The sequence below is a fragment of the Globicephala melas genome, chromosome 1, assembly GCF_963455315.2.
Source record: "Globicephala melas chromosome 1, mGloMel1.2, whole genome shotgun sequence".
Taxonomy (NCBI): domain Eukaryota; kingdom Metazoa; phylum Chordata; class Mammalia; order Artiodactyla; family Delphinidae; genus Globicephala; species Globicephala melas.
The window spans coordinates 183552208-183575626 of record NC_083314.1 but is presented as its reverse complement, the minus strand read 5'-3'; the positions used below and the strand labels follow the sequence as shown (position 1 = coordinate 183575626).

The following is a 23419-nucleotide window of genomic DNA, read 5'->3' as shown; positions in this document are numbered from 1 at the left end:
CACCCAGAGGACACCGGGAGGGGAATTCCTGGGGTGGGGGGGGAGGGGAGAGGGAGGCCCGGGGAGGCTGGGCGTTGGGTAGGAGGCACCGACTGACCTTCCAGGGCTGCCGTGGAGAGGCGGGGAGGGCGGCGGCACAGGGTCTGGCCCCTCCGCGCGCCTCCTGCCCGTTCTCCCCGCGCCCGGCGCTCCAGCCCCCAGCCCCGGACCCTCGCTGCTTCCCGCTCCACGACCGCTGGACGCCGCGCGTGGTCCAGCGGGCCAGGTAGGAGGGAGGAGGCGCCGGGGCAGAGGGGCCGCGGGCGCCTCCCCGCCCTCTTGCGCTGTGCCCGAAGATGTCGGGAGCTATCTTTGCGCCCCTGGAGGGCCCGGGCGCCCTGGACGCGGCGAGCGGCCCCCCGCTCGTGTGCCCGCTGTGCCGCGCGCAGTACGAGCACCCCTGCCTGCTGGACTGCTTCCACGACTTCTGCGCCGGCTGCCTGCGCGGCCGCACCGCCGACGGCCGCCTCGCCTGCCCGCTGTGCCAGTGAGTGCCTCGAGCCCCTTAAGACGGGAGACTGGCCCCGCTGGGCTGGGACCTAGGTGCTGGGAGGGCAAGGTTCTGACTCCCTGTGGAGACGGCTGGGAGAGGCTGCCCGCAGCCTGCACCTCTCTGCCAGAGAACATGAAGGCTCCAGCCCATTTTACAGATGGGGTAACTGAGACCTGGGGTTATGGCCCAAGGCCACCCACAGAAAGTCAGGGGGCGAGGGTGGGCTAGAGGGCGCGTGCTGTCGGATTCAATGCTGCTGGAGTAGGGGATCTCAGCTCAGCGTCTGGACACTCCCAGTAACTCACTTGGGGGTCCTGAAGTCTTCAGTCAACACAAGCAGGTTATGTTGGCTCAAGTTACCCGGGGTGGCCCTAAATTTGCCCAATGCCATGAGAGGGGGTTGAGGGGAGCCTTCTGCCTTTGACACCCTGAGTCGCCAGCCCCATCCCAAGATTCCCCTAGGACTGGAAAGGGACGGGGTCAGAGAGCACTGGCTGAGGTATTTACAGACATCAGACCTGCAGTCATCCCACCTCCCGCCGCCCTATTTTTAGCTCCAGACTGGAATGTCTGGAGTAGGAAGGGGGTAGGGAGCCTTCGGGAAGAGGCCTCCGGATCTTGGCTGGAGCTTCTCCGCAGACACCAGACGGTGGTGAAGGGCCCCAGCGGGCTGCCTCCGGTGGATCGGCTGTTGCAGTTCCTGGTGGACAGCTCAGGGGATGGTATGGACGTGGTGCGCTGTGCCAACTGCGACCAGGAGTGCGGCAAGCAGGCAGGGGCGCCTGGGGGTGGGGTGGGGAGCGGAGGGTGCCAGGTTGCACTGTCCTGACGCTTGCAGTGTGTGCCATGTCATCAGAGGATCACCCATCAGGGCATTCTCCAACGCCTCTCTAAGGCACCCTGTATCCAGAATGTGGGCCCCATTTTACTGGTGTGGAGACTGAGGTCCAAAACAACTGCCCTGGGCCAACACCAAGATAGTTGCAGGGGTTAAGGCTATTTCGATTTGGGGAGAGCTTACTGGTGCCCAACTCAGAACACAGTTGTGAATTGGAACAGGAAGGGCATGCCAGGGCACAGGCCTAGGCCAGCCCTCTGGGGTCCGCTGCTACCTGGGTAGCTGTGGGCAGCTATCAACAGCCCAAGGGGAAGTGAGGACATTGTGCCGTTGGGGAGGGGCGATCCTGAAAGACCAGGGAGCAGAGGACAGGCTTCAGGCTGGACTGTGAAGGGCACGCGAGACTCTCTCTGGCCTGTGGAGGCTGGACCAGGTATTCCGAATCCCAGGAGGATGTCCCTGCAGGAGCAAAAGGTCTGGGAGGGCGTGCAAGTTCTAGAATATGTGCTACGCAGAAGTACAGACATAACCAGCAGGAGGTGAGGGGCTGGAGGTCAGGAGAGCATGGGGAGGAAATGGCCTTGAGTGCCAACGTAGGAAGTTGGGGGTCTGTGCTTTCATAGCCATTACTGGGGTCAGTGCCCTGGACTCTCAGCCCTGGGGAAGGGCACCTGCAGGTCTTCACTCCTTTTCGCCTCCCAGCCAAGTTCCCACTCCAGATGGCCGGCGTAGGCATCCATGTGGCTACTAGTGAGGGCGCCAAGGCGGGGCTTCACACACACACAGGCGTACACATACGTTTTTGTTATAGGTGAAATGTTTTGCAAAGGCAGTGCCTGCCCTCCCCACAACCCCATGTAACCCCCTCCGCAAGACCGTCCTGGGTAACTGCTCCTTACTGGACCTCCTTACCTATTCTCTGAGCCTCAATATTCTCGTCTGTAAACTGGGTACATGAGAGCGCTGCGCGTTGGGGTTACATGAAAGGGCTGCATGTGACCGCGCGCCTGCCCCAGGCCGGGGCCAAGACGCACAGCCACGACGTGCGGAGGCTGCAGTTCCCTCGCGGGCTGTGATGGGATCAGGCTCCCAGTTCACGGGCGGGTTGAGCCCGAGCTCTGTCCGCAGGACGCAGAGACCACGTACTTCTGCAACACGTGCGGGCAGCCGCTGTGCGCGCGCTGCCGCGATGAGACGCACCGGGCACGCATGTTCGCGCGCCACGACATCGTGGCCTTGGGCCAGCGCAGCCGCGACGTGCTCCAGAAGTGCAGTGAGTGCGGCATGCCGGATGGGGACCAGCGCTGGGCGGGGATGGGGACAGGCACCAGCCGGAGCCCTCACCGCCGCACTCCCCCACTCCGCCGCAGCACTGCACGCCGAGCCCTACATCATGTTCTCCACCGACAAGAAGTCGCTGCTGTGCATCCGCTGCTTCCGGGACATGCAGGGGTGGGTAGAGGGCGCGGGAGGTGAGGGGGCTGGAGGGTGGCCCGGAGCAGGGCTCATCCGCGGGCTCCCCGTAGGGAGAGCCGGGCTCACTGCGTGGACCTCGAGTCGGCGTACGTGCAAGGCTGCGAGCGGCTGCAGCAGGCGATGCTGGTGAGCGCGGGGTGCCCAGCGCGCCGGGGCGGGGGTTGAGAACGCGCGCCCACAAGGCTGAGGCCGCCCTGTCCCCAGGCGGTGAAGGCCCTGCAGACCGCCACAGGGGAGGCCATCGCACTGCTGCAGGCGATGGTGGACGAGGTGCGACGCAGCGCGGCGGATGAGGAGGCCGCCATCCACGCCCTCTTCGGCAGCATGCAGGTGAGGGGTAGGGGGGACTAGACAGCCACAGGCTGAGCATCCTTACCAGCCATGGCCGGTGCCCGGGACACAGGGCAGGCCCCTCCCCCCGGGGGCCCGTGTGGAGTTTCCAGTGTAGCAGGGCAGCAAGTCTTGAGCTGCTTTCAGAAGTTACTTAATCAGTCTAGCTGCCAGGAGAGTTCTAGAGGTGGAGCACGGGCCTGCCCCAGGCTGGCGCTGGTGGTGAGAGGGGGTCAGGGAAGACTTCCCCCAGGAGGTGACATTTAAGGTGAGGGCACCAGGGCTCTCAGGCAGTGAGATGCAAGAAGGAGGTGGCCCGGGCAGCAGCGCTGGTGGGCTGGAGAGAGCCAGCCTAAGCAGCCGTGTGGCTGGGGCCCAGGGGACTGGGAGAGCGCTGGGAGGTGGCAGGGCCGAGTTTGCCCAGCCAGTAGCAGACCTTCCCTCCCAGGACAAACTGGCAGAGAGGAAAGCGCTGCTGCTGCAGGCTGTGCAGAGGTGAGTGGTGGCGGGCTCTCCATCCCCTGCCCCTTGACCTCCGGACACCTATCTCATAGCCCGGGCAGGCGCCGGCCCACCCTGGAGAGCAAGACATCCAGGTGTCTACCGGAGAGGAGGAAAGCTCAGGGCTCAGGGAAGGGGTGTCGAGGAAGGATGCACAAAGCTGGTGGGGAGATGGAACCACCCAGCTCTGAGCCCGCCCCCAGAGTGGGGGTGGGCAGCCCTCCCCTTGGAGATGAGGCTGCCCGCTCCTCCCCCAGCCAGTATGAAGAAAAGGACAAGGCCTTCAAGGAGCAGCTCTCCCATTTGGCTACTCTGCTGCCCACCCTCCAGGTAAGGGGAGCTGGGGGCGCAGGGCCGGGCACCCAGCCCAGGCACTGAGCAGTGTCCCTCTCACAGGTCCACCTGGCCATCTGCTCTTCCTTTCTCAGCTTGGCCAACAAGGCTGAGTTCCTGGACCTGGGCTATGTGAGTGCCCACAGCTTCTGTGTCTCCCCCCCTCCCCACCAGGAACCCACCCTGCACACCAGAGCCCCCCACCTCGGAGCTGGGCAGCCTGTTACCTGGAGGCTGGACCAGGGGGTCTTTGGGTAGCCCCCTCTTCCACACCATCATCTACAAAACATTTAGGGGCTGGCTGAACCCCTTTTAATAGGACAGCAGGGAATTCCCTGGCGGTCCAGCGGTTAGGACTCCACCCCGTTCAATCCCTGGTGGTCGGGGAGCTAAGATCCCGCAAGCCACGCAAAGCGCGGCCAAAAACTAAGTAAAATAATAAGAGGACAGCAAAGCCTAGAAGGGAGCATAAGCCTCTCCCCCAAAGTGCATTGTGTCTACTGGAGTCCAGACCCCCCAGTCTTTCCTGTGGATTTGGGGGCAGGGGTGGTGTGGAAGGATTGGATGGCAGGTGAAATCCTAAAGACGGACGCGTCCTCCGGTCCTCCCGCCTCCCTGTCACCCCCACGCCCCCACCCACATGAGCGCAGGAGCTGGTGGAGAGGCTGCAGGGCATCGTCACGCGGCCACATCGCCTACGGCCCGCACAGAGCAGCAAGGTGGGCGGGGCCGCGGGGTGGGCCGGGCCGGGGGCGGAGGCCCGCGGAGTTTGGAGCTGCTTCACGAGTTCGTCCGTCCCCCCAGATCGCCAGCGACCACCGCGCCGAGTTCGCGCGCTGCCTGGAGCCGCTGCTGCTGCTGGGACCGCGCCGGGCGGCGGGTGCCGGGGGCGGTACCAGCACGTGAGCCGCAGGGGCGCCGGGACCGGGAAGGGGATGCGGGCACAAGGTCCCCGTTGGGGTGGGGGCCGCCCTTCCCAGCTCGCCGAGCTCCCCGCGCCGCGTCTGGGCTCCAAAGATGTCCACGCGGGAGGGAGAGGCCGCCCAGCCTGGAAACAGCCGTCGGGGCCGCCCTGGATCGGAAGCGCGTGGCTGACCTGGAGTGGAGCCAGGCCAGGGGTGGACAGAGGGACTCAGGGGCTCCCCCACCCGCCGCCGCTGCACCCGGACTGGGGTGCCTAAGCCCTGGAAGGAAGGGGTAGCTTAGGGTGGGGCCTGGGTCTCCAGAAGCCGCAGGGGGTCTGACTTCCGCGGGGGGCGGGGCCCAGTCTAGAGAGCCGGAGACCCCCGAGGGAGTTAGGAGAAATGCCTGAGCTGGATGTGTCTGCTGAGAGCTCCAGGGCCCCAGGCAAAGGGTACTGGGCGTCAAGCCAAATTTGCAAGGTCGAGTGTGTGTGAGGGAACGTACTGTCTGAGGATATCCTGGTGGACTCTTCTGCACATTGGCATCACCCTCAGGATTTAAAAAAAATACCCTGCTGACGTCATTGGTCTTGGGTGTACACAGCCTTGCATCAGGTTTTTTCAGAGCTCCTGCGTGGTAGTGGTGTGCAGCCTGGGGTGAGAGGGTTGAGAAGGCTGAGAACGCGCTGGGAGGCTGGGGGAAGGGAAGACCCTCCGGAACCCCCACGTCTACATCCACACTAGTTCTCTCCCCAGGCTAGCAGGGGGCTCGGGCCCCAAGGTGCTGATGGGACCCAGCTGCCCCTCCCCCGTGGGAAAGATGTTGGGGTCACCGGTCCAAAAGCCCACGCTGCACCGGTCCATCAGCACCAAGGTGCTGCTGGCGGAGGGCGACGATTCACCCTTCACGGAACACTGCCGCCACTTTGAGAACTCCTACCGGGTGAGGGGGCCAGGGACCTGCCAGCTGGGAAAGGCCCCACCCCTTCTCGCCAAGGTGCAGTGGCCAAATCTAGTCCTGGCCACCTGGCCTGCAAGCCGTCCCTCCACTGAGGCCCCCGCAGTGCACCCAGCCTGCAGGAAACACAGGCACTCACGCGGTCTCTCCCCCCAGCGCCTGCAGGCAGAGATGCAGAACCTGAAGGACCAGGTACAGGAGCTGCACCGGGACCTCACCAAGCACCACTCGCTCATCAAGGCCGAGATCATGGGTGACATCCTGCACAAGTCCCTGCAGGTGGACACACAGATCGCCTTGGAGTATGCTTCCGTGGAGGGCATGAGAGCAGTCTTCCAGGAGGTAGCCCTTCCCGAGGAACCTCCCTCCCCTGCAGCTCCACCTGTCAGCATGTACATGAGCTACCCCAGGACAGGAAGGGGGAGGAGGACCTTGGCCTGGTGCCCCAGGAGGCCCTCGTGTGGCAGGCTCTGGAACCTGGGCCTTTGCTGCCTGGAACCACATGAACTGGCTGGGAGTGCCCTATGGCTCTGAGTAGCTAGAGGACAGAAATGCTGTCAAGGGAAATTCCAACTCACGGCCACGTGCAATATCCAACTTACTTTCTCTTTCAGATTTGGGAGGAATCCTACCAGCGCGTGGCTAACGAGCAGGAGATCTATGAAGGTCCCGGGCAGCTGGGCGCACCCCGGTCCTGGAGCTAATCCACATGCTTTCAGGGGCAGGAAGCCAGTTACCCACTAACCAGATACGAACCCCCGTGCTCTTCCCCCTAGCTCTTGACTTTGCCTCACAGCTGCTAACTGGCCCCCAAATGATCTATCTGAGATCAGGATTCAGTAAGTAGGATGCCTTCACAAGTCTTACCTCACTCTTTAATTAGAGGTAATCACTGAAATAGTTGGGTTATTTAGATGGTTCAAGGCTGGAGAGTAAGAATTTGAAGCCAATAAGACCTAACGCTCTGGCCTGGGCCCCCACAGCCCAGCTCCATGACCTTCTCCAGCTGAAGCAGGAGAATGCCTACCTGACCACCATCACCAAGCAGATCACGCCCTACGTCCGCTCCATTGCCAAGGTGAAGGAGCGGCTAGAGCCCAGGTGAGAGCAGGGAGTGTTCCGGGGGAACCAAGACACTTCAGAATGTGCGCAGGAAAGGTGCCACACCTCTGGGAGAGCCCCTTTCAGGGAAGCCAGTGGGCCAGGTCATGAAGGTTTGTTTAATCAGGGCATCTGGGAGGACCAGGTGCTGGACATCTGCCAAAACACAGAATGAGCAGGCTGCTCTGAGTTTCTGCTTCTAGGCACACAACTGCCCATCTCTTTACACCTTGGGGGTATAATGAGGGTCCTCAGCTGATCCAGACAGCAGGACACAGAGCAAAGAGAACTTCCCCAGTACACGGTTAGGACAAGTCTAGATAGGAACCTGGACCAGGCTCTCAGCACCATACTTGAGCACTGGAGGTGTTAACAGTGGCAGAGGATTTTGGGTGGCAGGTCCTCAATGTGCCTGCCTCTCAAGTCTGAGCCCCAGGGTGGTTGCCCTGTAGGGCTGGTACACAGTGGTCAACCTAGCCTCTCCCTCCACCACCCTCCAGGGGACTCCATTTGTCTCACTCCAGAGTGAGATCTCCTGATTCCCATATGACACGTGTCCTCTTTCATGGTTTGGTGAAGGCCATCCTCCAAGCAGCTCCTTGAGAAAGGGTGCAGAGAAGGGACGTGTTTTGAACAGCGTAAGGCTGCGATATCTTTATTCTGCCTTTGCACTTGACTGATAGTTTTGCTGGGTATTGAATTCTAGATGGAAATTCTAAATTGGAAAGGATTCTCCTTCGAAGGCATCACTCTATTGTCTTCTAACTTCCAAGGCTATCTTTGAGAGGTTTGAAGGCATTCTGATTCCCAATCCTTGTAATGTGACCCACTTATTCTCCTTATTTATTTATTTATTTTAATATTTATTCATTTATTTATTTCGGCTGTGCCGGGTCTTAGTTGCGGCACGTGGGATCTTTAGCTGCGGCATGCGGGATCTTTAGTTGCGGCATGCTGACTTCTTAGTTGCAGTGTGTGAACTCTTAGTTGCAGCACGCATGCGGGATCTAGTTCCCCAACCAGGGATCGAACCTGGGCCCCCTGCATTGGGAGCACAGCGTCTTACCCACCGGACCACTGGGTAAGTCCCCACTTATTCTCTCTTCAGAAGCTTGTGGCATCTTCTCTGCTCCCAGCGTTCTGAAATTTCACGTTGGTGAGGGTCTAGTCCCGTCCATTGGGTAGCGGTGGGTCCTTTCAATCTGGAAATTCATGTCCTTGTTTGGGCATATTTCTTCTTGAACTGGTTAGTTGATTTTCTCCACTTTTTCTCTTTCTGGAATTCTTCTTGGGTATTGGCCTTCCGGGGCTGGCCCTGATTTACCATCTCTTTTCAGTCTTGTTTTCCACCTCTTCATCTTTTTGCTATACTTTCTGGGAGATTTCCTCTCTTATCTTCTGACTCTTCTATTTAGTTCTTTTTTTTTTTTTTTTGGCAGTACGCGGGCCTCTCACTGTTGTGGCCTCTCCCGTCGCGGAGCACAGGCTCCAGACGCGCAGGCTCAGCGGCCATGGCTCACGGGCCCAGCCGCTCCGTGGCATGTGGGATCTTCCCGGACCGGGGCACGAACCCGTGTCCCCTGCATCGGCAGACGGACTCTCAACCACTGCACCACCAGGGAAGCCCTAGTTCTTCATTTTTGAAGAAAATTTCCAAGAGCTCTTTTAAATGTTTTAAATTGTTTTTCATTTCCAAAGAGGTGTTTTTGGTACCCTGACTGCTCTTGTTACACAGCATTCTGTTGCTGCATGGACAGAATATCTTAACCCTTTGGGGGCCGATACATGTTTTTTTGCTTTTGTTTTTTTAAGTTTCCTTCTCTCTGAAGTCTGTTTCCTCCAAGTTACGTTTTGTTTATTTAGGTTTCTACCTTCCCTGTTAAAGGCTTTTCTCAGCTGTCAGGAAATCTTCAATTACCAGTTCATGTTAGGAGTTGGGGTGGAGGAGAGCAGGCTGGAAGCTCTGAGCACATGGGCGGTGCTTCGGTGTAAGGGATCTGGGTGGGCAGCGTTTTTTGTTTTGCTTTATCTTACTCTTGATGCCCCAATGTCAGTTTTAGATCTTTGCCCAGTTTCCTTCCTGGAATGTCACCATATGGAGTATCTGTACACACAGCTGACTTTCTGTCTTTCAGTAGTTCTCACGGTGTGTCGCACCCTCCCAGAGACTAACCCTTCAGTATTGGGGGTGGGGGCAGCGGATCGGAGGTAGGGATCTTGACCTTCATCGGCCTATTTCAGTCCCACCCTCCTTGCAGAGGCATTGGGGCTACCCGTTCCTGGGCCCCCTGAGGATTCTGTGGTGGGAACTGGTTGGGCCTCCGCCGCTCAGGTCTGCTGAATTAGTGACCATTGTCTACATGCTCTCCAGTTCCAAAATTTTGCTGTTATCCTTTCCTGCTGTCAACCTGGAGAGGTTTTTTTCCCCCTCATTGTTTTGGTCCCTTTACTAGTTTTAATGAGTTTGGGGAAGAAGGAAAAATTAGAGAGAGAGAGAGAGAGAGAGAGAGAGAGAGAGAGAGAGAGAGAGAGTGTGTGTGTGTGTGTGTGTGTGTGTGTGTGCGCGCGCAATTGCTGTATTAATCCAGAATTGCCAAGCCACCTTTAAAGTGACTATTTTAACGTCACACTGAGAGGTTGCACTCATCATGCCTTCTGCACAATTTGGATCAAATCCCTGTCCAGCCAGGACTAGTTACAGTGTCCTCCTAAGCTGACATTTACTAAGCAGTTTACTCCAGATACTGTGTGATTCCATTTATAAAACCTCAAAACCAGGCAGAACTAACCTCTGGTGTTAGCAGTTGAGATTGGGATTATCCTGGGGGGCCTCTGGGTGGAGGTGACATCCTGGTGCCGCCTACCCAGCCTGTTCACGCTGTGTGCCCGTTCTAAGCCGTGCTCTTAGCATTGGCGTCCTTTCCCTTCTGTGTGCTCTGCTTCCGTGAGCAGCTGGCTTCAAGTAGGGTGCTCCTGCCTGCCTGCAAGGGGCAACACCCCGGCAGAGTCACATCTCTGGGGGGAAGTGGCATCCGTGCTTGGTGTCAGCACATGGAAAGCTCGGGCAGGAGCCCAGCTCCTGGAGGTTTGGGGCAAGCAGGGAGGCTGCCTCTACCCTTCTTCACGGCACCGCTTTCCAGGTATCTGGAGCTGCCCTCTGCTTCCTCCCCTCCCACTGCTGGCAGCTCACACCAACCCCACCCACCAAATCTGCTCCTGTTCCATCAGCAACCTGTGGGCTACATCCCTTGGCCTCGAAGCAGCACTCGTGAGCCTGAACTGTCTGTCACCTTCATCACACTCTTCTTTTGCTTCTAAGACGCCCCACACTCCCGGTGTGGTTTTCCTCCTGCCCCTCCAGCTGTTCCTCCTTCTTTCATTTTTTTTAAAGGGAAGGAGAACCTTTTTTAAATTTTTATTTATTTTAATTTATCTTTATTTATTTGGTTGCACCAGGTCTTAGTTGCGGCTCGCGAGCTGCTTAGTTGTGGCATACGAACTCTTAGTTGCAGCATGCATGTGGGATCTGGTTCCCTGACCAGGGATCGAACCCGGGCCCCCTGCTTTGGGAGCGCAGAGTCGTAACCACTGGGCCACCAGAGAAGTCCCCCAGCGGTTCCTTCTTAGTCTCTTTGGCTTTGGGCTCTGCCCCCTTGGCTCAAGGCCCCAATGTCAGTTTTCCCCAGGGCTCAGTCCCAGGCATTCTTCTTATCCTACGCCCTCTCCTTACGGGGCTTCACCCAGTCTCCTGGCTTTAAAACCCCATGGTATTGCAGATGACCCCCAATCCCCCTCCCCAGCACAGATCTGCCCAAGCTCTAGACTCATCTCCAAGTGTCCCTTCCTGGGAGAGTCTCCTCTTGGTGGTCTCAGGGCACCTCAAACCCCACAATGGCCCCGAACTTGGTTTCCTCCCCGCCGAACATGCTACTCCTGTTTCATCTCAGTGAAGGCATCACAGTCCTCCAGGTGCTCAAGTAAAAAGCCCAGGAGACTTGGATTCCTTTCTTTCCCTCATCCCTTATTGCCAACCCATCCTCAAGTCCTGTTGACTCAACCCTCTTGGTCCGCCTGCTTTGTCTCGACTGTGACCCTCCATCCAAGCCGCCGTTGTCAAGCCCCGCACCCTGGCCCCTCCAGCATGCCACAGTCAGTGGTCTTTCTAAAGCCTATCGTGCTGGGGCCTGAAAGTCCTTCTGGGACCCTCTCTGCTCACCTCTGCCCACGTCGGCCCCTCCCCACACCCCAGGCACAGTGGCCTTTCAGTCCCGCAAAGAAGCTAGACTGGCTGCCACTTCCCTGCCTCTGCCTGGAATGTTCTTGCTTCTTCTTGTTCCATGGACCTCATCACCCAGGTCTCGTCAGCAGGGAGGCCTTCGCAAACCACCCTAGTGAAAGCAGGTCTCCCTCACTGTCACTCCCCACCATCCGTCCCGCTGGGCCTCCTTCCCAACCTTGGCGTGTCTCCCCCCGCAGAACGGGTCTCCCACGAGAGCAGGGCCCAGCCTCTCTCGTCCACTGCCGTGGCCCTGGCCCTCGGTAAATATTTGAGGCCCAAAGTGTTTGCTCAAGTCCGGTGTCTGTGCAGTGAGCCTAAGCACATGCAGCGGGCTGGCTCTGCTGCATCCGCATTCCTGGGAACTGCTTTCTCTCACGCAGGTTTCAGGCCCCTGTGGATGAACCGTCAGACCATCTCCAAAACACGCATGATGATGGCATGAACGGCGACGCCCAGGCCAGGTAAAGTGAGTCTTTCCAACCTGAGTGGGCAAACGATGTAATCTCAGAGACAAATACAGGCGACAAAGACTGACCTCCGGTTTTCTTTTGGTCCCAACTTGCCACTGACCAGCTAGCTCTGCGGCCTCAGCTGGGCCTCAGTGTGTAAGATACAGGGTCAGGGGGGTTCTTAAACTGGGCGGTGCCTTCAGACAGATGACCTCGTAGATGACAGATGTGACCTTGATAGACGTGACGTGAGGTTTATAACTAGGGACAGCCGTGGTTGCCGCCTGCCCAACCCACACCTCTGAGAGCGCAGGCTCCTACGCCACTGCGACTCGAGAAAGAGATCGAGGGTTAGTTCTTCCTGTGAGAGAGCACGGCTGCTCACTGGAGCCACAGTGTTTGCCAAAATGCCTGCCAGAGGGAGAGGAGAATGTGCATAACAGATGTGTCACTATCACAGGCTGATCTTTTCGTAGTTCTCTGGAGTTGTAGGAAGTCAGAGCTAAAAGGGCCTGGGGGCAGGGAGAGGTCTGCTGCATCTAGCGCCACCACGGGGTTGGTGACAGAGCAGAAAGCAGCCCTGCCCTCCCAGGCACCATGCTTCAGGGGAGGGTCAATTCAAAGAGCAGGGTCACCACAGCCACTGAAATGGTCTGCACTGCCAATGTTTTGGCAACCAGAAGTCATCAGAAGTGAATAAGAATCCTTTAGGAGGGGCTTCCCTGGTGGCGCAGTGGTTAAGAATCTGCCTGCCAATGCAGGGGACACGGGTTCGAGCCCTGGTCCGGGAAGATCCCCCATGCCACCGAGCAACTAAGCCCATGCGCCACAACTTCTGAGCCTGCGCTCTAGAGCCCGCGAGCCACAACTCCTGAAGCCCGCTACGCCAAGAGCCCGTGCTCTGCAACAAGAGAAGCCACCGCAAGGAGAAGCCCACGCACCACAATGAAGAGCAGCCCCCGCTCACCACAACTGGAGAAAGCCAACGAGGACCCAATGCAGCCAAAAATAAATAAATAAATTTATTAAAAAACAAACAAAAAAATCCTTTAGGAGATGATGTAGTTGAGGTTCTATCACCCGCTGGTGCCTTCCCGGAAGGCTGGCCGCTCTGAAAGCCTCTGCCTGGGTGGATTTTAGCGCTGGGACACAGTGAGACGGGAGCAGAGAGGAGCTCACATTAAGTGTTTCTTTAGGAACGATCCAGTGAGTGTCTCGGAGAGGAGAGAGAAGACCTCAGAGCCGAGAAACAGCCGGACCCTGAGCAGCCTCGCAGAAGAGCCTCCACTGAAAAATAAAGATGCTCACAGACCCAAACCGAAAAACGGGGGTGACGTCCCCACATGGAGAGAGCGCCCAGCTTAGCGTGGGACTGCTCCCGGAGGTCGGGCGTCTTACAACGTGCACATCAACGCTGGGATATTTAAGAAAAGGCGGTTCCCATCATGCTTTTCTGTTTAATGTGTAATAATCACGCATCAGCAGAAAAACCCAGACACTCTCTGCCAGGTCCCAATTTCAGGTTCTTTGGCTTGAGCCAGACTTCGTGTTGCCCCGAATCTTGGTCCTCACCAAGGTGACTCGGGACGGCATCCCAGTCGGCGTGGAAAACGTTACCTGAGTGAACGTCCAGCCGGAAGCCCCTCACTGCCCCTGCACCTCCCTGGTGTCTGTGTGCTCGTCCCGTGAGCGCCCGCTGTGGTGGGGTGTGCACCCGTCTGAATTTCGGGTGATGAGACCCGCCCACTGTGCAGCACCTGCCCTACCACAGAGGAATCCGGCTCTGCCTGACGCACAGCCCCACTGTTCTCCGGGCGCCGCTGGAAAGTTCCCCCCGCTAATCTGAGCGCTGACTCAGCATAGGGGAGAAAACCCTTTGCTCCAGCTTTTCTCACTGTAGGGCCAGGGCTGAGCGCATAAAGCAACGCGATAGCACCTGGTGGCCTGCGTGGCAGGAGATGGCCTCCGTCACGACTTCCCCACCGCTGTCCCCGCCTGTCACTCTCCTGTGTTCACCTTCTATAGATATTAAAAAACGATTCACCAGCAACTTCGCTCTAGTGGTTTTCCACTCCTACCCAGTACCCATTTTATCAAGCGGAACTTAAACAAAACGCTTAAGAAAGAAAATTAACCTGCATGACCTAAAGTGTAAAGTTTTGGAGGCAAAACGATGCCCAAAGAATCATGCTTTAAGCAAACATCAGCTTGATTCAGTGGTTCAAACGGCGAGTGGCTTCTACGTGCCAGGTGGGCCTGCAGGTCGATACGCTGACGCATCCGCCACGTCCGTACCCAACACCTCCACACCTGCTCTGTCAGACGTTCCCGTCCCAGAGCATCACAAACGTCCACGGTAGCCTGGGGGGCTGGAGGAACTTGTCATTACAAACTGGTTAGAGGTAGGACTTCAGAACAGAATCGAGGAGGCAAAACACATCTGGTTTTACGCTGTAGGCCTTGGACATTTCTTAGCCAGAAGCAAAAAGACCTTAAGAGTTTCTGGGGGCTTCCCTGGTGGTCCAGTGGTCAAGACTCTGCACTCCCAATGCAGGGGGCCCGGGTTCGATCCCTGGTCAAGGAACTAGATCCCGAATGCCGCAACTAAAAGATCCTGCATGCTGCAACTAAGACCCGGCACAGCCAAATAAATAAATAAATAAATATTTAAAAAAAAAAAAAGTTTCTGAATCCCACACGATCATACTATTGTTCATAGTGAAATCAAGTACAGTTTTATTTAAGCATTGGAAATAATTTCTGTGAAAGAAAATCCAATATTTAAATAAACATTTCTGCATGTAAAAAGAAGAGTAATTACCCCATTAGGTTACTCTCCTAGCCTAAGCTACGGGACAGTCCTGCAGGGGCAAGCGCTTGGGACCGAGCCCAGGACAGGGCGTCAGGCCCCCACAGCGGGGCACAGACAGCAAGCCTCTCGCACCATGCCAGACAGGCTGGGGTCGCCTGGCCTCACCAAGTCACTGCAGAAGCAAAACACAGAGGGAGAGCACAACTGTCTAAGGCAGTAAGAAAGTGCAGAGAAGGGACAGTGGTTCACTGTTCCCGTCACAGAGGGGCTGCGACCAAACGGAGCTGCCGTCGAGACCCTACGGAACCTCCCCTGTCAACACAGCCAGTGGGTTTAGCGACGTTCCCCCATCATGTTAATCACCCAGAGTGCTAAATAAGCGGGAGGGATTGACACAGTTCCCTTTGTAGGTTTATGCAGCAGTTTATGACAATGAAGGGCCGGCGGGGTGCGCTGCCTCCTGCCCTCTGCCAGGCTCACCTACAACCTCGTTTCAGTAAACCGCCGGTCTCGGCCCCAGCCTGCAAACCCTCGTGAAGTGTTTCATTTTGCACTGCTTCAAAATAGCTTTGTTCTGTGCAGTGCCTATTTTCCATTTCAGAGTCTCCGCTTTGAAACCTGCAATGGAAAAAGAAATCTCCTGACGGTTTCTTAATTTGAGGGGACCGGTGATGTGGCCTTTACCCAAAATAAGCTTTCGGGAATACCCAAAAAGCCTGTACCCCATTAACCTGATTCTCCTCCTTGTGCGCTGTCACTGCTGAACTTATAAAGGTAAAAATAACCTGAAGATCTCAGTGCTAGATGAAAGTCAATCACTTGCCAAATCCTGCCCCTAAGTAGTTCATCTCTGATCCCCAAGTAATTGCGGACTTCCGCCCTGGGTTACAAATCGGGGTGGGAACTTGCTTGTGGAACTGCTCTTTCAAGCAGAGCAGAATGTCACGTCCAGCCCAGGTGGTGTGACAGCAGCATCTCCCTGCCGACACCAGGGCCTGCCTCCTGAGCTCCAGGCCTGGCAGGCCGGCGGAGGAAGGACAGACCGTCAGAGGCCAACACCTCCGGCCTTACTGTCCACAAAGCCAGGGTCGTCACTAGCTCCTCTCCATCTGCTGAAGAGACAACTTCACGACCCCCAGTGGTAATGAAAGCTGGGTCCTAACCTGCTAGATGCAGCAAGAAAGGACTTTCCCTCAAAGAGCTGGGGGTGGCCGCCAAAACCCCAGCTACACCCTCCTCAGTTCTGCAATCCTATGAAGGGGAGTGTATTTCACTAGGAGTGGTCTGCAGAACAAGTTTAGCACTGATTCAAGTCCTCAAACACAGTAAGTGCATGTTGACGTCCCGCCGGGCAGTGTTCCCGCCAGAAGAATCTGCCGCGAGACCCTGGCTGCTGCCTGGGCTGTCTGCCTGCGAGACCTCAGGAGGCCGAGGCTGGAATCTGTCCGGTCCTCAAACCAGCAAATGTCACACCTGTCAGCGATGAACCTGTAAACCTCTTTGGTATGTATAATGATGAAAAACACTAATTAGGCCATGAAATCTAGAAATAAGTTAATATTTCGAGTTGGTAGAATGCTTTTTTGAACACACATTCCCGGTATCTGGTACAGTGAGTCAAATGTCCATTTTTGTGTAATTCATGCAATACTGGTTTCGTTTATGTCATCTCTGTCACCAAAGTAGTAAAAACGTTTGACATTGTTCTTCTAAGTCTTCACAAGACCCCTGCGAGGTAGGTGGTATTGACCCCATCCTACAGATGGGGAGGTCTAGGCACGGAAAGGTTTAGTGGCTCCTTGAAAACCGCGTCGCGTGGCGTGGCGTGGCGTGGCGTGGCGTGGCGTGGCAGCACTCCAGCCAGGGGCCGATGCCACCTGATTCACGCTCTGTTGGTGCCACTGCAGGACTGCATGGAAGGAATTCACACTGAGAGCAAGTTGCTCTCTGGTCCAGAATTCAACAAGGGTCTCAAAGCTTATATGTTTGACTCGTAAAGCCAATCTTCCCGAACTTGAACAACAAAAGCACTGACTAAATCTCAGCTGCGATTATTTGCCCTATTTTTTTTGAGTTGGCTTGCTTGAATTTCCTAGTTGTTTATGCTCAAACCCCTTTGGAAAAGACAGTTTGAAATGGCATTAGGGACGATGGAATTTTGAGAACAGAACATAGAAATCAATGGTTAACAGATTTAAGTCAAAACACAAAAATATAAGCTATGATAGAATAAGAAAAAACCCCAAGTAAACGGAGAGCGGTATTTCTCAACGTTTAACAATGCCTTGCACAGAGCAGGTGTCCAGGAAGCATTTTTTTTGGATAAAGGAGAAATGACACACCTTTGACATGCCTGTCACTGGTAACAGCCCCCTTCTGGGAGGAGCCAGGACCCAGGAAAGCCACAGGGGCCCACAGTGTCCCTGGCCCGGGGAGCCCTGGTAACACAGAGCAGCAGCTGAGTCATCTGGAGGTGTCTGTGCTGCCTTTCTGCCAAGTGAAAGGTGGGGCTCACACGCCAAGCGAGTCCCCTGAGTTCGTACTGCTGTTTTTGAAAACAGGTAAGTAAACAGGATGAGATATATGAAGAGCCAAAGTGCCTTATAAGGAAGTGTCTTTAAAATTATAGAGATGCTCATGCACTTAAGGACAGAAACAGGGAGGTTAAAGCTGTGCTGTTTGTGTGTTTCGGTCAAAGTAAGGATTCTGAATGGGTTTCTAACACTAGCAAGTACTGGTGCCCTCGTACCCCTTCCTGCTGCAGGAGCCTCACTCAGCATCAGGAGTGAGCCCACCTCTCCCCAAGGGTCTGGGTTACAACTTAACAGCCCTGGCCTCGTGGGGGATGGAGTGTGGCCTAGGCTCTGCCCAGGCGCGTCGGGGGTCACTGCCAAGGACTGCGGTTATTTGCTTATTGTCCACCTTTAATCTATGTCCTACCTTGATGCAGCCCGGGAACAGGCTGCTCCGGGCAGCGGGGAGGTGGGAGTGGGGGTGGGAGTGGGGTCCTTTGGTCCTAAGGCCTTCTGACCATTTGATCTTGAGTGATATTCCAGAAGAGCCACTGGTGACACACAAAATGATTTAAGAAAGTCCGTTCTGCAGCGTGGCCGACAGGAAGCAGTTCCGTCCCACGCTGCCTGGAGTGGGGGGGCCCCAGCCTGGCCTGGGCCGCCCGGGCCTATCATAGCTCCACCTTGACCCCCTTTATGAAAGGCAGGCCCGTGGGCACCCGCTTCTTATACTCCAGGTACTCGTCTCCAAAAAAGTGAATCAGCGAGATCTCCTCCTCCTCTGTCCGGTCGCGGAAGAAGCGCCACACTGTCAGAGCGTAGCTCACGCCGCAGATGGGGTTACACAGCACCACCTGGCGAAGGGACACAGGGTTAGTGCACTGGGGTCAGTGTGACCCGAAACCCTGAACTTTAGCGGCATGTGCTGCTCTCCAATGACCGCAGAGGACTTCCTGCCAAGGGCCCAAGAGACTCCTGAAACATCACTAGGGTCTTTGAGACCCTGAGCCAGGGCGCCATTAACGGAAACCACACCATCACTTTCACAGCAGGGCTAAACACCCATCACTGTAGCTTTCGTTCGTACGCTTTTCTGTTGTTCCTCTTACCTGAGAGATACCTAAAAACTGAAAGGAAAGAGCAACCTCCTGGATTTCGACCCCCAGGCAGGGGTGCTGGCAACTCCTGCCTCCATCCCCATACGTGAATTCCCATTCCAAGCACCACTGCCTTCCCGCGTGGCTCCCACCCTGCCCCCTTCCTAGCACGCTCCCTCCCACCCCACAGCTGCCTGGCCCCCTGCCTCTGGCCCCCGCAACCTTCCTGCGTACGTGCCGTCGATACACTGCTATCAGCTGAGCCCCCAAAACCACTTCTTCCATCAGATCACTCCCCTGTTCAGAAAGCACGAACCACGCCTCAACCACGCCTCCTTAGCCCGGCTTTCGCAGCCCAGGAAAGCAGTTCCTCGGCCCGCTTCTTCTGTGTAGCTCAGGGAGCCCACTGATCCACCCCTGCCCACTCCGACGGACCCCCCGGCCCCCGCCCGGGACGTACGTCTTCCCCACATGGGTGACCTCACTTCTTCTCACCACGGTTTACTGAGCACCTACTGTGTTCCCAGCACATGCCAAGCCCTTTACCACCAGCCAGTAAGCCATTCGACGCCCAGAGCAAGCCTCTTGAGCAGCGCTGCCGCCCCTGCTTAACCCGCAAGGAAACAGAGGCCCATCAGTTGATGTTAGAGCCGGACCGGCCCCACCCGCCCGCCAGGGACCCCAGAGCCTGTGCCGCCACCGCCAGCAGACCCGAGAGCGGGGTTTCCCAGTCTCAAGCCACAACCCGTCATGGAGCCAGGAGATCAATCCCGTGCGTCCGAAACGGCGTTACAAACACTGACAAGACAGGAAACAGAGTGTTCTGTACACAGTCAGGGTGAGCGTTGCTCAGGAAAGATCTGTGCAGTTGTTACACACACTTGTGTGCTGGGTCACGGTGTAGAAAGATCTATAGGCAAAGAAGTATGAAAAGCTGTCCAGCCCTAGAGCACTTAGGTTTATTAGTTATAGCACTTACGGCAAATTACATGATTCCACTACAGTCAGCCTGTTCCCGGGGAATGTGATTGTTAATGCGGCAGTCTTAAGTTTCAGGGTTGCAAGTTTTCACACAAATGCTGTGCAGTAACCTACTACACCACTGGGGGTCACCAGAGTGCCCCCCCATACCATGCACTGCAATGGGATGCCTGGGGGACCGGACTGGATGTTCCCAAAGAGGTGATGAGTTTTCTAAGCTCTATCCACATTCTCTGTCCAAGTCCTTCTAGGACTAAGAAAACAGATTCAAGAGACAATGCTCAAGAAACAAGGCTCGGTCTGCAGTCTGAGACAGAGCAAACCTCCATCGCTCATGTTAAACCTGACATATGACCCTGGGCTCATCCACAGCAGCCTCTAATGAAAATCAGCTGAGCTGCCCCTTGCGTGGCAGAGGGCTCTCCCCAAAGCCCCATGTCTGTCCTCATCCCACTGGGATGCTCCAGGTCTAAGTTAAAGAGGCAGAAAAGGGGTACGACAGAGGGGGTAACGGCACCTAGGATCGCCGGAAGTTTACAAGCTTAGGACACCCAGATTTTAAGTACATAGCAAAAAGCGCTAAAGACTAAATCAGTTCTTTTGACTTTTATTTAACTATCACTTGAAACATGGCAGGGAACACGTGTACCTATTTAAAAAGGACCAACAGGGAATTCCCGGGTGGTCCAGTGGTTAAGACTCCATGCTTCCACTGCAGGGGATCCAGGTTCAGTCCCTGCTAAGGGAACTAAGATCCCACCAGCTGCACGGCGTGGCCAATAAATAAATAAATAAGTAAACACAACACTTAAAAAAAAAAAAAACCACAATGGCAAACAAATTAAAAAGACCAACTTCGTGAATACAGTGAAATCTACTGAATTATACACTTCGAAATGGTGAATTTTATGATATTTAAATTATATGTCGATTTAAAACATATTTTTAAACACTTTAAAGGAGACCAGTATCGTATCTGATACCATACCTGGGTTCCGATACTCCAGTAAAACCACCCAACGTAAGAAGGATGCCGGAACCAAGCGTATACTCCGCTTGTCACCAGAGTGTGGGTGTCTGACTTTTCATTCTGCACCACGTGGTTGAAATTGGAACCAGCTGTAAACATCGCCGCTTTCCGCAGACACTCTCCAAAGACCACCATCAGCAGCCCCGTGGCGCTGAGCCAGGTGATCTGCTTCAGTTCTGCAGGAGAGGGATGGTGACAACCGGGGAGTGAAGACCCTGGACTGCTGAGTTCCCCTCTGCATGCTTAAAATTAACCTATGTTTCGAAAGACAGGAACACTAGAACACATGCTAGTGGGCAATCGGCATCTGTCATCACATTAAAATTTAATTATACACAAAACACATTCCCCTAAGTTGTGCTGTTCACCCATTCACGTTAAACCGCCAACAGCCCAGTTAGAGTGTCACGGCAAAGAGGTGACAGGCTCTCATCCACACACACCCCCGCCACACGCTCCCATCCTTCCTCTGGGGACAAAGACAGCTAAGTGAAGCCGAGAAGGGTCCAGCGTCTCCCGCCTTGGCCCTTTACTGAACCTTAGGAACTACATACATTTCATTTAACTTGCTGTGGAAAGTTCAGTGTCAGAGTAGGTTCCAGATGCAGTAGTTTTTGCTAATAAAATTTTTACATGAAATTTCTCAAGTCACAGAAAATGAACAGATCCGAATCTTCTGACTGTAAACCTGGTATTACAGCTATCAGAGGTTGGGACTTCACATTAAATGGTACACACTACGTCCTGCAAGGCTTAAAGCGTAAGGTCAACATATCATCCATTCAAACTCCAGAAGCGGAATTCACAAGTGGAGCTTGTCCTTTATAAAGAGCTTAGTGAGGATAGAGGTCTGGGGAAGATCACTCGGGGAGATTAGACCTGAGAGGTGAACCCACATCACTGTGCTGAGGCCCACGTGGAAGCCACCCATCTCCCCTGCAGAGGGGAAAGCAGGGCACACTGACCTGGCCAGAAGATATTTTCAAGTGTGAACTCTATCCAAGAGGAAAGAGCTGCTACTGTATACTCCACACTGTGATTCAGGAGAAAGGAATCCAGGGACAGACTCTTGGGATTATTGACTGCTGTGACTAAGTACTCAGAATAGTGGAACAATGACAGGGAGCACATATACCTATTTCAAAACAAAAAGAACGAGAGGTAAGTTGGGGCAAGGGAATCAAGTTAGCCTTTAAGTCCAAGTACAGATTTGGTCTGAACTGTCCCTGAATTCTATGATGAGGGCCTGCTGTCACCTGTCTGAGAGTGGACATCAGGCACCCACATGTAGCATTATTCCCTGAGGTTTGCAGAAAGTGGGGTTGTAAAGGGACTATGTTTTTGAATGTCACAGGAGGGAAAAAAAGAAAAAAAAACAAAAAACAAAAAACATAGGTTAGGAAGGCACTATGGGCCTTCAGCCTTTTTTAAAATGACACTACACACAGGAAAACATGAAAGAAGTATCAAAATAAAGTAGTGATGTATGTCGAATACAAAAATTCAAAAAACTGAAATAATTCCAGCAAAGAAGGATTAGATGGCTCAGAGTATTGATAGTAGGAGATAAAGCTTTTTACCTTGAAGCCACTGGTTCATATCCAGGTCAGGGACTAGAAGGCTCAAGGGACTGAAATCATAGTGTAGGGAAAAATCCTACACTGGCCGTGGGGGAGGCACTAGATGTGACCTAATAGAAATTAGAGACGGAAAAGGCCTGTGAAGACGAGCCAGAGCCTTGCCCCTTCCTGTCACTGAGGACCAGTACCCTCTTCTGGGAGGGGCTGGTCACATTACTGAAGGTGCAGCAGATGAGAGCACCTATGGGAAGGGTGCCAGGGAGACCTGTTTCCACCTGCGACAGAAGCAGCCAACGGGCACAAGTTCTCAAGGTTCAAGATGCGGGAATCTAGGAAGCTAGAGGCCTCATTCCCTTAGAGCCCTCACTAGCCTTCAGCCAGCCAAGGATGCGGGAATATCACTACTGACCCTCTGAGCCACCCACCCCCACCTCAAAACTGTCATTCCCAAAGCACTTCTTACCAGCCAAAGTGATTCCAAGAAGACTGGCTAAAACTGAGTAGCACTCCACAGCCAAACACAAAGCCAAGGAAACAGGCTCGGACGGCTATCTGAAACGGACCCAGAAGAGGATCAGTCACCTGGTTGTTCACAGAGCATACATCGTACTTCCTGGGGTAAGCAGGCCACCCGCAAGTCCATGGAGCCGATTTGCTCAGAGGTTAACAGGGTGAAACACGGCTGCCTGGGTTCAAATCCCAAGCCCACCCCTCTATGGCTCTGTGGCCTTAGGCAAGTTACTTAATCTCTCTGGACCTCGGTTTCCCCATCTGCACAATGGGGATGACAAGAGTACCTACCTCTGAGGACTGCTGTGAAGATTACCCATGTAAAGCACTTAAGACGAAGTGCTTCGTAAGTAAGCTTTAGCTACCATTCCTATTATGATTGTTATTGTCACTCAGGGCTGTGGGAAAACTGCGTTAAACCTAGCTTATTGGCCGGATTCTCCCAAGTCCATGCAGCGAATCTGGTCGGGGCAGCCGGGACTCTGCGCCCAGCCCCCTCCACGTAACTGCGGGGGCCTCTGACCTCAGACTTGACAGCAGGTAGTTCTCCACACCTTAAATTACATAAAAGAACTCGTGGGCCCGCTCACTCCCCACCCCACGTGCATCTGCCGCAGCTGCTGAACGGCACCAACCGCAACTTCCCACCCACTCCGCCGGGTGGAGGGGGACCGCGACCCACGCCCCCCGGGACTGGCAGGGAGGGGGCCCTCCTGCCACCTGAACTCGCAGCTGCTAAAAGACGCGGCCGGGGGAGGCAACCCCTCTCGCGGGCCGCGCTCTCGGCAGACCCGGACCTCGACCCCGGGGGGACGGTGCCCACGCGCCGCGCCCAGCCCGCCCGGCCCCCGGTCCCCGCCCCGGCCCTCGGCCCGGCCCGGCCCGCACCTGGTAGCGCGGCGGCCGGTAGAGCAGCAGCAGCAGCGCGTTGAGTCCAGCCACGTAGAGCGCCAGCCCGGTGCGGCCCTGCAGGCCGGCGCGCGTGAGCAGTGGCAGCGCGAGCACCGAGGCGCCCAGCAGGAAGGTGGCGAGGCTGAGGCGCGCCTCGGAGCCCGGCGGAGCCCGCGCCGCGCAGCCCGCCATGGCGCAGGGCGGCGGACCAGCGGGCGGCGGCCCCAACTGTAGCCTGGGGAAACCCGCCCGCTGCGCCTGCGCACTGCGCTGCCGACGCCGGCCGGGAAGGGCAGCCGCCCAGAC

At 55.6% G+C, this 23419-nt stretch overlaps 2 protein-coding genes across 3 annotated transcripts; one reads left to right on the top strand and one right to left on the bottom strand.

Moving 5' to 3' along the window:
* Positions 1-92: 92 nt before the first annotated feature.
* Positions 93-14496, top strand: RNF207 (ring finger protein 207). Its single transcript, XM_030880228.3, has 17 exons — positions 93-526; positions 1172-1304; positions 2499-2643; positions 2741-2822; positions 2897-2972; positions 3051-3176; positions 3625-3671; positions 3935-4007; positions 4074-4142; positions 4661-4729; positions 4815-4912; positions 5669-5855; positions 6027-6212; positions 6485-6536; positions 6854-6971; positions 11631-11711; positions 12896-14496. The coding sequence occupies exons 1-17, from the start codon at positions 336-338 to the stop codon at positions 13062-13064; spliced, it is 1902 nt and encodes a 633-aa protein (XP_030736088.1). The 5' UTR covers positions 93-335; the 3' UTR covers positions 13065-14496.
* On the bottom strand, positions 12765-23419 carry ICMT (isoprenylcysteine carboxyl methyltransferase). 2 transcript variants are annotated; one of them, XR_004044325.3, is made up of 6 exons: positions 23111-23419; positions 22176-22264; positions 21098-21267; positions 20091-20308; positions 17452-17878; positions 12765-15129 (listed from the first exon to the last, which is right to left on the bottom strand). XR_004044325.3 is itself a non-coding variant. In XM_030880242.3 (5 exons), the coding sequence occupies exons 1-5, from the start codon at positions 23303-23305 to the stop codon at positions 17696-17698; spliced, it is 855 nt and encodes a 284-aa protein (XP_030736102.1). In that variant the 5' UTR covers positions 23306-23419; the 3' UTR covers positions 16054-17695. The 2 variants fall into 2 exon arrangements, 1 of the variants encoding a protein (XP_030736102.1); XM_030880242.3 differs by lacking the exon at positions 12765-15129 and having other exon boundaries at positions 16054-17878.

Bases quoted from the DNA above. Each gene is read 5' to 3' on its own strand.
- ICMT (XM_030880242.3), bottom strand. From the start codon at position 23,305: ATGGCGGGCTGCGCGGCGCGGGCTCCGCCGGGCTCCGAGGCGCGCCTC. The intron at 22,265-23,110 runs GTGCGGGCCGGG...GGTCCGTTTCAG, and splicing joins ACCGGCCGCCGCGCTACCAG to ATAGCCGTCCGAGCCTGTTT. The intron at 20,309-21,097 runs GTCAGTGTGCCC...CCTCTCCTGCAG, and splicing joins TGAAAATATCTTCTGGCCAG to AACTGAAGCAGATCACCTGG.
- RNF207 (XM_030880228.3), top strand. From the start codon at position 336: ATGTCGGGAGCTATCTTTGCGCCCCTGGAGGGCCCGGGCGCCCTGGAC. The intron at 5,856-6,026 runs GTGAGGGGGCCA...CTCTCCCCCCAG, and splicing joins ACTTTGAGAACTCCTACCGG to CGCCTGCAGGCAGAGATGCA. The intron at 6,213-6,484 runs GTAGCCCTTCCC...TTTCTCTTTCAG, and splicing joins TGAGAGCAGTCTTCCAGGAG to ATTTGGGAGGAATCCTACCA.